We start from the raw sequence: 13,357 nt of genomic DNA, 5'->3' as shown, positions 1-13,357 counted from the left end.
TTCATCTTCAAGTCGCCATAATTCTATCGTGCTGCTTTGATGTCTTAGTCCGAAGACTATTTTGTCCGAGATGCCATATTCCCGCATGACGGCTCAATGAACCACCCTCAGCGGCATACACAGTAGTTAAGCAAAAGATCTGTTCAACTGATGAAATGACCGTCGAGCACATCGTAATCTCTTGATCTCAGATATATGGACCCTTTTAATCAATGACAATTACACTTCCAAGAATTGGTAAGAACTGCATCAATTCGTCCGTCTCGGCCTCCGCACGGCCGAACAAAATAGCTGTAAAACTAACACAGACGATCGCTGTCAATCGAGCTTCGTCCGTAAATTCGTCCGTACCTCGACCGGAGGCTATAGATATATAAGAAAGCAGTGAGGATAGTTAGATTGCAAAAAATAGACCATCAGTGTTCCTCTTCATCTAATTTCACAATAATCACAATGTCTGCTCAGCTCCAACATAATGCCGCCTGGGAGGCTAGTCCTCTTGCATTCCTATCCCGCCAATTCATTGAAGGAGTTCCCAAGACCCCCAAAGGCGTCACTCTATCCGGAAAAACAGCTCTCATCACGGGCTCAAACGTCGGGTTGGGCTTTGAATGTGCTCGTCAACTTCTTGCTCTCGATCTTTCACACTTGATCATTGCTGTGCGGAACCAAGCGAGAGGCGACAGTGCAGCACAGAAACTACGAAACGAGTTCCCAAAAGCAAAGATTGAGGTGTCGATAGTTGACATGGCTTCGTACAAATCCATCCAAAGCTTTGTCAAGTGGTGTGAGAGTTTGTCTCGGCTCGATATTGCCATCCTGAACGCTGGATTGAGCAGACCTCAGTTCGAGCGATCAGACGAATCCAAGCATGAAATGACATGCCAGATCAACTACCTTTCGACTGCGCTCCTAGCTATCCTTCTTTTACCCGTCCTGAAGAAGAAGCGTGGAACTTCTGAGCCTGCACATCTCGCTCTCGTTGGCTCTGACATGTCATACTGGGCTCATTGGACTGGAACGAGCGATTCCATCTGGGATGCAGTTGACGACCCATCCAGCTGGTCCAGCAATGGTGCCTACCAGATATCCAAGCTTCTTCTTATCATGTTTGTCGGAAAACTCTCCGAGTACGTCTCGCCCGACGAAGTCATTGTCAACTTCCCCAATCCCGGCGCGTGCAGGGGAACAGAATTTGGAACAGATGGTAAGAGGAGCAAGATTGAGCAGTTTTGGATGAGTATTGCCAAGCCTATTGTTGGAAGAACAGTTTCTACTGGCGCAAGATCCTATGTTGATGCCGTTGCCGTGAAGGGCAAAGAAAGCCACGGCAGCTTTGTTGGCGAGGGCAAGGTTAAGCCGTAAGTACTTTGAAGCGGACAGCGACGACAAGTTTCTAATTGTATTTGACAGATACCCCCAGATTATGTACGAGCCGGCAGGGAAGGCACTTCAAGAAACGGCTTGGAATGACTTGATGAAGGAATTGAGTTTTGCGAAGCCTATGGAGATACTCAAAGGCAGCAATTGAGCTGATGTTTACGCACCAGGCATGAATAGGTATGAAGAAGAGCCGGAGATATTGAAACATAGGTAGAGAATGTAGTTAATGAAGACCACAGTACTAAGCCTCATTCGCGCTTTGTTTCATTTTGGTTGGCACAGTCGACTTCATTGCTCTTTGCTTTCACTCCCTCAATGTCTTCAACAGTAGTTGTATCGTCGTAGAACCGAACCTTTTTCACCACCTTCTTCACTAACGGAGCGTCTTCCCCAAATTCGACCTTTTTGAAGTTACTCTGGCCATGTCGTCTGGGTACTTCCATTCCAAAGTATGCTCGCCATCGGCCGCTGTTGATGAAATCACGGAAAATGCTGAGCTGGAGATCGGTCCAACGAAGGATCGTCAGTAGGAAAAAGAGACAGAAAAAGATGCAGAAGACGATGATGCCCCAGGGTATCGATTCATCTTGTTGAAGTTCTCCTTCGGTATTCGACATTGTGCTGCTCTATTGGTCAGATGTAGTATTAAATATGTCGCCGAGATAGTCACGTACCGGTTTGAAATGATGTTTTCAGAATTGTAGGCGGCAAGGGGCGTTTGGTAGTTTCGAGGACTCATTTTGCTTATTAAGCCACTTAAATTGGACAGTTTGATCATGATGAAGGAAAAGTGTTGTCTGATCCGTACCTAGTCATGACCGCCTCTTGTTTATGTTTGTGAAGGGAGACAAAGTATAAATGGTCTTATAATCGTCATATCTGTATACAGAGTTTCTTTCTTGCACACGACCACCCAAGCCCTTTTTCAACCAAGTTCCTCCTCGATTGATATGTCCTCTTACAAGTCACTTTTATGAACTCTCCCAAACTCTCCTTTTAAACTCTGCAATCAACCCCCTCCCGCCATCAATTTTGGCCCCGTGTTACCACCATGCGTTGATAGGCGCCTCCGTTGGTGATGTTGTTGTTCTTGTTGCTGCTGCTGTGGCGGATTGCGCTGCTGTTGCTCTTTTCTTATACGAGCCGATCGAAGAATGGTTTGGAACCCGATAATTTCTTGGTCCTTGTCTTTGCTCGCCATTCACGCAGTTACAGTTCTCAGCGTCATCTGATGCTTCAATGGCGGAACATACGGTATAGTAAATATCGTCTAGAAGCTGCTCCTCCCTTTGTCGGTGGATGAGGACGAAGACAACGCCTAGACTGAGACCAAGGACACACACGATCGTGCTGAAGGTCAAAAGGCACATAGAGAGAACTCCATTGCTGAAATCCATTTTGGGTAAAGTAGACAAGGTACTTGTTGTGTTGCGATGTCTTGTAGGTAGCGAATGATGAATGTGTGGTTTGAAGCGAATTGGTGAGCTGGAGTAGGAAGTTCTCGAGAAGAAGTTGTGATTTGAAGTTGGTGTGAAGAAGAGTAACAGTAATCGGAGCACAGTTGATTTGTATTTAATTTGTGTGTAAATTCGGGATGCACTTATATAAAGTTACTGAGTGCTGCGGTGGCATGTTTTTACTTTTGAGATAACATCACGTGGCAGAAATACTGAAAGATTGTGATGAGAACACACCTAGTTACTGGCTTACAGGTGAAAGAGAGAGTTTAGTTATGAAGATTGAGTGAACTGTATAAAATGCCAGTCTCTGATTTCTCTGCAAAAAAGATTTGGTGATCTAGGTCTGGGCATCCGATGCTAGATGTAAAATAGACAGCAAAAGAAAGTGTAAACTACATAGTAAGAGACTACAGAGGCGGCAGCTCGTAGTTGATTCCATTGGAAGTTATTTGTTTGCTTCTGGCTGACGCTTTCTGATTCGACGTGGGGGCAGAGAGGTGTCATCGTAGCCGTGTGGAAAGACTGCAAGTAGGTGGCTTGGCCAGCTGATGCAACGGAAAGAGTTCTAGATTTGTGATGGCGGTATGGCTAGCTGCCCCGTAACATGAGAGATTGTATCTTGAATGTGTCTGCTCGGTGGATTGTCGGTTATGCAGAAGTGTTGGTGTATTAGCAGTCCCCTTAAGCACGGCACTCGTTACCTGTCATATGGAAGATGTGATTTATCAACTTACGAATTCGTTTCACTTTGTTTAAGAAGATACAAATCGAAGACGATATTTGTGGTTTCATTCTGCATTGAAACAGGGTTGATCAATAGCTGGCCTTGCCTCTCAGTCTCAACAGACTCTTCCTCCTTTTTTGACCTGCACTACCCCTCTATATCGGTACGGCTATTGTTTTCACAAACCCTTATATCGCGAGATATGACTCAATTAGAAAGTAAAGTCCTCTTTTCGCGTGCCTACAGGCCAATCTACACTTATCCTGGGGTAATGCTGAAGTACAAAGGATGTAGACACCGAAACACAGAGAAGGGAGCTGATTCATGATCTAGACTGGAGTCTTTCCCATTTCCGGACCCGAGGCAGGCTTAAGGGGCAACAACTTCTCAGGCATTATCTTCCAGATGGACTCGTCACTTATGATCGCAGGAGTGCGGATCGAACTGCATAGAGTAACCAATACGGCATGTCAGAGAAGGTTATAACAGCTAGCTATCAATAAAACAGGGATATTCAACCCACAAGCCATGCCTCTTGAGGCGTAGCTGCCAGGATACGAAGCAAAGAAACATTCTCTGATAATCGAATCTGACCTGTGATGTGAGAGATGAACGTCAAGTTCTATGTCACTCTGTCCAACCAATACAGTCGCCTTGGCCGAAAGCGTAGCGACAGTCACTGACAGACAGGCACATGCCACCCCTTCCATACGATGGGAACACACCTACTGCAGATTTCTACGTCTTCCTCGGCATTGGCTTCTGACTCCTCAGTCAAGTTGGAGATTGTTGCAGTCTTGTTACCAATAGCCGTGGCTGCAACATGACAAGAGCTGCATTTCGTATCTGACTGTCATATCGCATTCACTGTAAGCATTATACGTAGTTTGAATTGATGCTTTGATATTGTTATACGGTTCTCGTTCATGTTTGAGAATCAGAGTTCAAGTAAAGGCTTGGTCTCAGCGTCCTGACCCCGACATCTTGCATTGGCTGAAACGGTAACATCGCTGCATTTACACGATACCACTTCCAATCGCAGACATGCACGAGTCAGAAGACTCGATTGGTTGGACCGTACCCAATCTCCTAGAGTTTAATACCCGAAAGCTATCACGAGTCAAAGGGTTTTGGCGAGAATTGCTGTCTTTGATGGATGTTGTCAATTACACAAATATCTTATCAATCTCCGCCGGCTTGAATGCTATATACATCATTAATATCGTGACCCGGTTAGTAATGGTACAATGAATCGAAGGCCAACACATCACAACAACAAAGACATGAACTTGATGTGCCAGCATCAACACCCAAATGGATATCACCACCCAAAAGGCTTGGCATATCGTTCGACGGTCCCAAATGCTCCGCCAAGTCCACAAATTCTTCTCCAGTCAAGCTCAGCTCGGCTTCACAAACACGCACACACGCACATAGTCCAGCTCCATCGTACACCACGTCACCCACTTCTTCCCGCGGAAGTTTCTCACATTTTCAGCAGTGCATCGTTATCAATGATACGATCCTTATAGCCCTCGCAGGCCACCTTGACAAAAGCCTTGGCCATCTGCGCAACTTCAACGCCGTGAGCCGAGCGACCGCCTACAAGTCTCCTCTTCTTGGGCGCGTCTGGGGTGACGATGGCGCTGGGTCTCAAGATCCAAGCGCTAAATGTTTCAGGGCTGGCGTCTGCAATCTCGCATAGACCCTTCTCCGCCTCGGACTTTGGTTTTCTTGGGTCCCCGAGCGAGAGCAGTGAAGATGCCTTTGAGTTGGTCCTGTTGCTGCACAAGACAAAGTTGAACCTGTTGCCTGCTGGTGTCTTTGGTGCTATGCGCTCGCTCAATGTTTTTGCCGCCGTGAGCGGTAGTTCCACGTTGACGTGGTGAAGAAGTGCCTTGTCGTGGTTGAGACGATCTGGCCGTGCTCCAATGGCCCTGTGCGAATGATCAGCCTCTCATGTTTGAGCAGTATGAAGACTGATCTTCAGAGATCGAAAGAGATTGTCTTCTTACCATAAACACGCCGAAGACCCTTCAAGTCGCCGTAAAACTTCATCGGAATACCTTGCGAAATCCTGAATCATGATAACATCCGCCTTTGGGTGACTCTCGATATCCATCGACACGGCTTTTCGAGTGAGAATAACGACCTTTGTGATGCGCGCGTCCGCGAGACAGTGTTTGACGATCTCATTGCCGACCGTCCCGGTCGCCCCTGTAACCACAACCTTCATCTGTTGAGTAGAATATCGCAGAGCAACTTGAATCAATAGTGCAGCCGCCTCCAGAGGAAAAAAAAGAAGAAGAAAAGAGACTTTTTGACGGATAAATGAGTGAATGAACGAAGAATGATGGGTATTCCGTAGGTAGCCTCAGAGATGATCCTGGTCTTGCGGGCCTCTCTCGCCTTGCTATGCTACTAAGGGCAAAAAATTAAAAAGGGCCGGAACCAATAAATATTATTAGACAAGCAAAAAAAAAAGGGACAGTGGCAACGGAAAATATGATGAATGTCGCTAATTGAGATGGGCTCTTATGTATGAATGGTACCTTGTGTATTCATCCTGCTCTTGGCTGGCACGAAAGAAATCATATGGATTCAAATATGATCAGCCACGCAAGAGAAAAACCACACTTGACCTCTTGAGGAAGAGCTACCTTACAGCGAGTATATTGCCGGCAGCCCGATCTGACCATGGCCATGGATGTTCCATTGACAGTGACAGCTTCTAGCAACTCTTGGCTCTGTTGCCGAGCTACAAATACCGCGCGCGGGTAGATCCCTGTAACTCATTGCAGTATTTCTTAACGACTCCAAATTGTTCTTCCTCGGTCCTCTCTTGCTAGATCGACACTTTGCCAACCAATCCTTTGAGATCCGCCGGCTTTGGCACGGAGATACGATGCAGAGTCTGTCACTGCCCAGGAAGTGGCTGTTCGACGCCAAGACCCGTCTCAATCTTGCTACGGCGGGTGACATAGACTATGGTGACTATTGGCTGGACTTTACTCAAATCTGTCATTATTATTTAATGTGGATATTTTAGTTATATTGGCTGAAATGTTCCGCCATGAAGAGCATGGCAATAAGACAGACCATCAGCAGCCAATATTCACAGGCTAATACATTTTTTCTCTGATGGCATCGACAGAACTCGTTAGACCTCAACGCTTCTGTGCCGATCATCCGCTTTGCCGACCTGCTATGCCCAATACTGCAAGTACACGTTTCATTCTGTAATGAAACATGGGCACCCGCGCGTCTGGCGACGTTGTCAGCGTTACTTTGTTGAGAGTGACTTGTGGAAAGGAGATGCCGACTGGTGTCGGTACCTGTGCAGTACCGTATTACCTTCATTTCCCGGGGCATAGTAAGCAGACGTTTGTTTCATCCCACCTCCCGTGATACGCATTGCCTAGCTAGCCTGCTAGGCCAGTGTCAATAAACAATTTAGAGACGCAAATAGGCTTCCTTTTGCAAATAAACAACAAGATGCTGCGCTTCAAGCTCCGCAAGATCGACGCTGAATATTTCGGATCCGAATCGGATCCGGGGCTGATTTCGGAGCTGGGGCAGTCTCTTGATGACGATTGGCTCACTGAACTGAACCAATCGAGGCAGTAGCAATAAAACGAATCATTCAGTTACGCGAGCGAATATACGAATATATGAAAGTTGAAAAACTCAATTATTATTCCATTTGGATATCATATTATACCATTAATTAATTAAATTAACCAACTCGGCTTCCCTCCAAGTTGTCCGCCGCGCTCTTGCTTCGAGGATCAGACTCGTTGCCGTAGTGGTTCGCGTCTCCTCCCAGCGCCTCGATCTCCTTCTTGCTGTTCTCCTTGCTGGCCTGGCTGGTGTCTATCGATCACTGTTAGTAACTGGAGACGACGCTCATGTAAAGACGGTTCATACTGGGGTTGGAAAGGTTCGCCTTGTGGCCCTGGATCTTGTGGGAGATCTCTTCGCCGCCCTCGCGAAGCTCCTGCATGTCATTCGAGATGACGGATCGGTCTCCGGCGGAATTCATTTTGGTGATATTGATATTGATATCGATCGATTGATTGATTGTAATTTGTAATAGTCTTCGTCTTTTCCTACATGTCTTGTATTGACTTCCTCTTTATATACCTATTCTCGTCTTCTAAACACCTACCTATTTCTCGGCATGACATGCCATGACGTTACAGCATGAATATTGTTAAGGCTGTTATGTCATGCTTGGACTGAATCAAGGACATCTCCATGTCCCACATACTTGGTTCACCTTACAGGTGTGTCGAGCGATGCATTCTGTGTGGCTGGATTTGTCCAGCATGAGGGGCGGGATGACATAGCTTGTTGCGAATGAAACCAGGGTGAGGCTCGAAATTAATCTGAGCTACTACAACCAAGATTTGGGCTGAAGATGGTCGTGTTATTTTGGACTGCACTCCTGGCTGATCCACCATCTCGATCACTTCAACGAGCATCTTGTGATACAGATACAAAAAGCAACGGATTATGCACTTTTTGAAGCCATGAAATACATTCAGAACGCCACTTTCGAAAGTTATCCTGGCAGTCGCTGCACAAATTTCGGAGAGAAAGAATGTCGTAACCTTCCAACTTGTGACATACAGCTTCGTCACACGCAAACAAACGGGTTTCCTGTGACAGGTTGCAAAGTCATTGCCGTTTGCAACCCCCAGGTTCTGCTTGGCATATCGAAGATACAGTCGGTGACTAAATGTTTTGCAATAAAACATGCTCGTAATAAGTATGCCGTATCCGTTTGTTCTAGGTACAAACACAAATTATGCCCTGCCCCTTCTTCTCCGGTAGCGAATACCAAGATATATGAAGCTCTTGCTCTACATAATCGCCCAAAGGAATGTATGACACTGCGCACAGTTGCCCGCAGTTCTTATTGTTTGTAGAACGATACTACTGAGGATCTGGGTCAAATCCAACCGTATGTTTTGGGAAGTCCTCAATATTCACTGGATGCCAGGTTCTTTGTTCAACTCATTTACGGCCTGGCGAGGCTCAACTCTGTCTCTGGACCAATGCTCGAGTGACGGCCGATGCGATATTATGCACCAGTGCTCATTTCTTGCGGAAGTGTCGTACTGCCAACCATCTCTGAAGCGACACCCATCTGCTGTTGGTTGTGATTGTGATTGTACTGTTGCTGGTACGGAGGAAGAAAGTTGGGGCTGTGTGCATGTTGGGCACTGTGCTCCGGAAAGTGTGTGAAGGATTGCGGTCGTTCAGATGGAGAGATGTTCGGAAAATACTTTCGGAACTGTTCAACAGAAGATAGACCGCCATTGTATGGGTTCATAACCGTGGGAGACGAAGTGAATGACTCTGCGTTTTGTTAGTGCTCAGCCTCCTTCTGAACGAATTTACTTACGTTGATAGCCACTTATGGGAGATTGGGCGATGAATGTGCTCGGATGAATAGGACCACTTGGAGGTGAGAATGGATTCGCCGTCAGTGTTGGTGCAGCTGGAGGCACACTGTAACTGGCATTGTGTTCTCGTCGATGCTTGTTCTTCTGTCGGGGCTTCCACCAGAATAGCCAGGCCACGAGGGTGAGGACAGTTAGACCTCCAACTGATGCACCCACGGCGATGCCGGCAGAAGCTCCAGTTCCCAAACCATCGCTCTCATTTGCATCAACTGTTGAGGTGCTCAAAGCTGTCGTAGAGGCTGTCGCGGACACACTCGAGGCAGTAGAGCTTTCGCTTTGACTAGGGTGAAGAAAATCGAGTCTGTTATTCTCAACTTCTGATAGCTTAGCTGGCGCAAGCCTTGACCTTGGGCAGCCTGAGCTACAAGCGTTCTGGCTGCAGCATCCTAGGAAAGGCGGGTCGGTATGGGCACATGAGTACCAGTTGTCGACACCTTGAGAGTTGTCACAGTCCTGCTGAGGAAGTTGAGAGTATTTATCACAGTCGAAGGTCGTCGCTCGCAAATCACCATCAGGACAGGTTCCGTTATTCCTGCCACAGGGATCATTGACACAACAACCTATGAACTGGGTATCGTCATCTTCACAGATGTAGAAACTGCCTCCGTTAGGGCACGAGAGACCCCAATGCGTACGAGCTTCAGACATCAAGTCTTGAAATCGAGGATTCGGCCTCGGCAATGACGTTAATGAAGTGCAATGTTTGTTATGGTAGGGTCCAAAGGCGAGCTCTGGCAGCCTCTGAATAAGACGAAGCAGGATGACTGAGGGCAAAGGTAAGAGTAAGGGATCAGTAAAGCCCCCGAATTTCAGCAAACATGGAACTCTCGCTTATTGCCGTTGAGTGACAGCACCAGCTCACGTAAGTAGCCTCTTTCTACTTTCAACGCACAGCCCGCATGGGAATGCACCCCAAGAGATTGTGGGCAGCATGGCTAAAACTGGACGGAGTCCGGACGACATCTGTGCTATTCCCCCAGCTGGGACAGGCCAGCTCAGCATACCGTAGGGAACCCCAAGCACCAGACCACATTCGTGTTTCAAAGCAAGCTGTCAAGACTTGTGGCAACTTTGGCAGCGGCAAGTTCTGGGGCTTGTCTGACCAAGGGCTTGACGCAGTGAAACATTACTAGGCTGTCATGAGATTTCGTTGCAGTTATTACCAGAGGTAATGTTCGCTTAAGTTATCTCTATGTGAATATTCACTTCCAGTGCCAAATATAGGATCTTCTTGAGCCGTCGGTGCCGCATTTAGAGACAAAGGTGTCCAGCTCAGTCACCAACCCTTGCGCAACTTGTGTCACTAGGTCATCATACACACACAGAAGATTGTAGGTGATGAGCAAAAGCGCGATGACACCTATTTCTTTGCTAACTTTGGCTCCTGAGAAGAATGGCAAAGACTTGGCCAAGATACTGGATCCATTGTATCAGGGTTAATTAACGACGCAAATAACTGCGCTATGGTCTTCGTAAAACTATGAATAGCATCCTATGGTGCCACCATAAGCTTTGATATGGAGGCTCAACGATGCTTGGCGACGGCAAACACTTTTATTTCTTCTGTTGTCAATGAGCATGGCACTTGCATGTGGCTTCCTGGCATCGGTTTTGTTGACATTTATCCCGAGCCTTATATGAAAGCTTGGCTCCAGCTTTGCTTGCTGCTGTAGCCCTTGGCCATTGAGTCAGCGATTCCGTAGTGCGCATCTGAACTTCTGATACACCATCAGCCATTGTCGCATGCCACGGCATTGCTCCTCCCGATCGCGATGAAGATGACCGGAAACCTTCCATCTCAAAGACCAAAAAAGGACATTGAAGCAACATCCTTCTTGTTTGTCGTATCTCCAGCTTCAAATGCACGAGTTCCATAATGTGCAAGATAATCACCAAAAATAGACCCCTCTTTGTTGCCACCTCCACCACATTTCACGATACAGCCTTGTTTGTCTGGCTTGTTGCCTTGGTTAAATGATGCCAAGGTACTGGTGCCCGATTAGACAGCACAGATTACAGTTTGCACCACATCCAAGAAGCGCTTTTGCGAAATTAAACTGCAAACCAACAAACAGCTTTTCCTGCATATGTGACGCTTGAGGCTGACAGAATATGACACCTCGACTTACATGCTGCAGGATGAAAAGATATAGACTTATTAACTAAAAAAAGTCGCAGGCTTTGATTATGCTTGATTCAGCTCCAGTGATTTCTTTCTGGACAATGGTGCAGACGAGAATGGGATTCCGCGGTCAGTCTCAGCATCCCAAAAGCAATGTTTGTCGCAGTGGCAGGCAGTGAAGCTGCCGCCTGTCAAGGATACTTGAGAAAGAAAGTGTTCCCGAAAAGAACGCTGGGTGCTAGTATTGGGCGATCCGAGTTGAAATCTCCGCTCTTGGACAGAAATTGTATCTTCATTACTGTCAAAAGGGCCGATGGTATTTCGTCATATGTTACTCCGTGAAACGAGAGATGGCGTGTGAAAGCAAACCATTGGACCATTCGCCCTTCCATTGTCATTCGCATCATTTGGTTCGTGATTGCTGAACTCTTAGGATTGCCCATCAGTCTGGTCATGATGGGCAAGAAAACATTGCGTCAAGACCCATTTTGAACAAAGAAATGCACTGAACGGCCCAGCACTAAAATCTGGTTCCTGGCGCACCAGCATTTACGAACCGGGGGTGCCAGGTGGATGTCGGTAAACTGAGCTAATGCGTTGGCTCAAACTCCAGGTTGATTGGCAAATACCTGCGGCAGCTGCTCGCCCTGAACCCTTTGTCCAAGTTGCGCCATAAAGGACCACGCAGCGCGGGAGAGGCTCTGGCTGATCTCACCAGGCATTATGATCTTTAGGCGACTCTGGCCGAGCACGAACCCAGCGCAGGAGATCTGGGTAACATGTACGCCGGGATGAAAAAGATTCAGTGCAAGATGGTGATGTAGATAGAGCCCCAAGGCTTCGGTGAAGGGGGATGCTTCCGAAGGACCGTTTGTACGCCAAGCCCAGCCATCGTCCGTGTTCCCACCAGCAAGTCTACGGCGTTCACGGGCGTCTCCTTGCCAAGAAGCATCAACCGGGATATGACTCTTCTCACCAGCGCGCACAAAGCGGCGAAGGTCTTGTGCAGATATGGTGATATCAACAGATCGAAGCCCTGGGTTAGGCTTGGTTTCCTCTTGAGTTTGGGTTTTGTCGATAGCTGTTGGGTCCTCGCTGGTCTGAAGCGACACGTTGAATGCAAGTGTTATGGTAAAGTCAATACCTCGGTCGTTGAGCCCTTCGTTTACGATCCAGCTTTCCCATACTCCGAGAATAGTCTTGGTTCCCATCGTTATCCGACTGACGCGACAGTCGAAAGAAGCAGCAAGCCAATTTGCCACAACGGTCTTGAGTTGCTGAGGCATGCGCATTAACAATAATGGCAGATAGAGGAACCTGCTTTTATCACCGGTTTGCCGCGACTCTGAAGAGTCTGATAATCCAGGTAGAAGAATCGCAGCATAAGCAGCATTCTCATGCTCTATGCTTATCCAGAGCCCTTGTTTCTGGTCGTCTGGAAGGTCACTCTGATCGCCGCGTGGAGCTTCGAGGTCGAACTCAGCAGCGTCCTCACCCAAAAACGTACTGGCATGAAACCATTCGATTCGGACACCCTTGAGAGCACCAACTTGGCCGAAAGATGTATCTGCTGCCTCCAAACTGAGTTGAATGCCACGAACTACATCACCGACAAGGGTATCACGAAGGCGGCTGGCGATAACTTGGAGCCGTTGGCTGGTGAGACGTGATTTCCCAATGTGCATGGGGGAAACACGATGAGTTGAGAAAGTCGTGTTGAAGAAGGGCGGAACCGCTTCATCGTTGGTGGTTTCGGAGGTGGTATTGAGCGACTGGGTCGGAGATTGCTGAACCTCTGCAGACGCAACGCCTTGAGCACTCAGGCGCGCCATCTTTGCGACCAGTGCAGTATTTTCTCAGTGCTTGATGCCTTTCTGCTTTGAGTGTCTGGAACGATTGTTGGCTTGCTGCTATTGTTCCGGCTTGAATGTGGGGTCTAGAAAGTGTATCGCAAGGTCAGACGCGTCTTGTGGGAGCACTTTTGTTGAAAGAAACTGGCAAAGAATGAGGAGAATTGAACCATGAGCTTTTTTACGTAGTTCTTCAAGTCACAGCCTCCCAATGTCACCACATTTACCTCATGGCAGAGAAATCCTTGCAAGATCGGTACCTGAGGATGAAAGTTGGTGCATTTGGCTCGAAAGAACGATCGCGTTCATCTGATGACTAAGCTCGAAGATGCTGAAATGATGAGGGA

The 13,357-nt window shown here is 47.4% G+C and overlaps 8 protein-coding genes across 9 annotated transcripts; 2 read left to right on the top strand and 6 right to left on the bottom strand.

Annotated features, from left to right (window-relative positions):
- Positions 1–453: 453 nt before the first annotated feature.
- Positions 454–1,531, top strand: FOIG_04276 (uncharacterized protein; the record flags this gene model as incomplete). The annotated part of the gene is made up of 2 exons (XM_031202433.1): positions 454–1,361; positions 1,414–1,531. The coding sequence occupies 2 exons, from the start codon at positions 454–456 to the stop codon at positions 1,529–1,531; spliced, it is 1,026 nt and encodes a 341-aa protein (XP_031067880.1).
- A 100-nt stretch (positions 1,532–1,631) lies between these two features.
- On the bottom strand, positions 1,632–2,122 carry FOIG_04275 (uncharacterized protein; the record flags this gene model as incomplete). The annotated part of the gene is made up of 2 exons (XM_031202432.1): positions 1,632–2,004; positions 2,058–2,122. The coding sequence occupies 2 exons, from the start codon at positions 2,120–2,122 to the stop codon at positions 1,632–1,634; spliced, it is 438 nt and encodes a 145-aa protein (XP_031067879.1).
- A 304-nt stretch (positions 2,123–2,426) lies between these two features.
- On the bottom strand, positions 2,427–2,780 carry FOIG_04274 (uncharacterized protein; the record flags this gene model as incomplete). Its single annotated transcript, XM_031202431.1, has 1 exon — positions 2,427–2,780. The coding sequence occupies one exon, from the start codon at positions 2,778–2,780 to the stop codon at positions 2,427–2,429; it is 354 nt and encodes a 117-aa protein (XP_031067878.1).
- Positions 2,781–4,681: 1,901 nt separating this feature from the next.
- On the bottom strand, positions 4,682–6,141 carry FOIG_04273 (uncharacterized protein). Its single transcript, XM_031202430.1, has 2 exons — positions 5,583–6,141; positions 4,682–5,504 (listed from the first exon to the last, which is right to left on the bottom strand). Exons 1-2 carry the CDS (start codon positions 5,801–5,803, stop codon positions 5,054–5,056), a joined length of 672 nt encoding a protein of 223 aa, XP_031067877.1. The 5' UTR covers positions 5,804–6,141; the 3' UTR covers positions 4,682–5,053.
- A 1,122-nt stretch (positions 6,142–7,263) lies between these two features.
- Positions 7,264–7,653, bottom strand: FOIG_04272 (uncharacterized protein). The gene is made up of 2 exons (XM_031202429.1): positions 7,495–7,653; positions 7,264–7,440 (listed from the first exon to the last, which is right to left on the bottom strand). Exons 1-2 carry the CDS (start codon positions 7,607–7,609, stop codon positions 7,304–7,306), a joined length of 252 nt encoding a protein of 83 aa, XP_031067876.1. The 5' UTR covers positions 7,610–7,653; the 3' UTR covers positions 7,264–7,303.
- Positions 7,654–8,441: 788 nt separating this feature from the next.
- On the bottom strand, positions 8,442–9,721 carry FOIG_04271 (uncharacterized protein). Its single transcript, XM_031202428.1, has 2 exons — positions 8,978–9,721; positions 8,442–8,931 (listed from the first exon to the last, which is right to left on the bottom strand). Exons 1-2 carry the CDS (start codon positions 9,684–9,686, stop codon positions 8,654–8,656), a joined length of 987 nt encoding a protein of 328 aa, XP_031067875.1. The 5' UTR covers positions 9,687–9,721; the 3' UTR covers positions 8,442–8,653.
- A 216-nt stretch (positions 9,722–9,937) lies between these two features.
- FOIG_04270 (uncharacterized protein) lies at positions 9,938–10,171 on the top strand (the record flags this gene model as incomplete). Its single annotated transcript, XM_031202427.1, has 1 exon — positions 9,938–10,171. One exon carries the CDS (start codon positions 9,938–9,940, stop codon positions 10,169–10,171), a length of 234 nt encoding a protein of 77 aa, XP_031067874.1.
- A 236-nt stretch (positions 10,172–10,407) lies between these two features.
- Positions 10,408–13,266, bottom strand: FOIG_04269 (uncharacterized protein). 2 transcript variants are annotated; one of them, XM_031202425.1, is made up of 2 exons: positions 13,160–13,266; positions 10,408–13,096 (listed from the first exon to the last, which is right to left on the bottom strand). In XM_031202425.1, the coding sequence occupies exon 2, from the start codon at positions 12,990–12,992 to the stop codon at positions 11,763–11,765; it is 1,230 nt and encodes a 409-aa protein (XP_031067872.1). In that variant the 5' UTR covers positions 12,993–13,096; positions 13,160–13,266; the 3' UTR covers positions 10,408–11,762. The 2 variants fall into 2 exon arrangements, with proteins under 2 accessions (XP_031067872.1, XP_031067873.1); XM_031202426.1 differs by lacking the exon at positions 13,160–13,266 and having other exon boundaries at positions 10,408–13,150.
- Between the last annotated feature and the right edge of the window lie 91 nt (positions 13,267–13,357).

This window comes from Fusarium odoratissimum, assembly GCF_000260195.1.
Source record: "Fusarium odoratissimum NRRL 54006 unplaced genomic scaffold supercont1.5, whole genome shotgun sequence".
NCBI lineage: Eukaryota > Fungi > Ascomycota > Sordariomycetes > Hypocreales > Nectriaceae > Fusarium > Fusarium odoratissimum.
The sequence above is the reverse complement of the archived record's forward strand: the minus strand, read 5'-3'. Positions and strand labels throughout refer to the sequence as shown.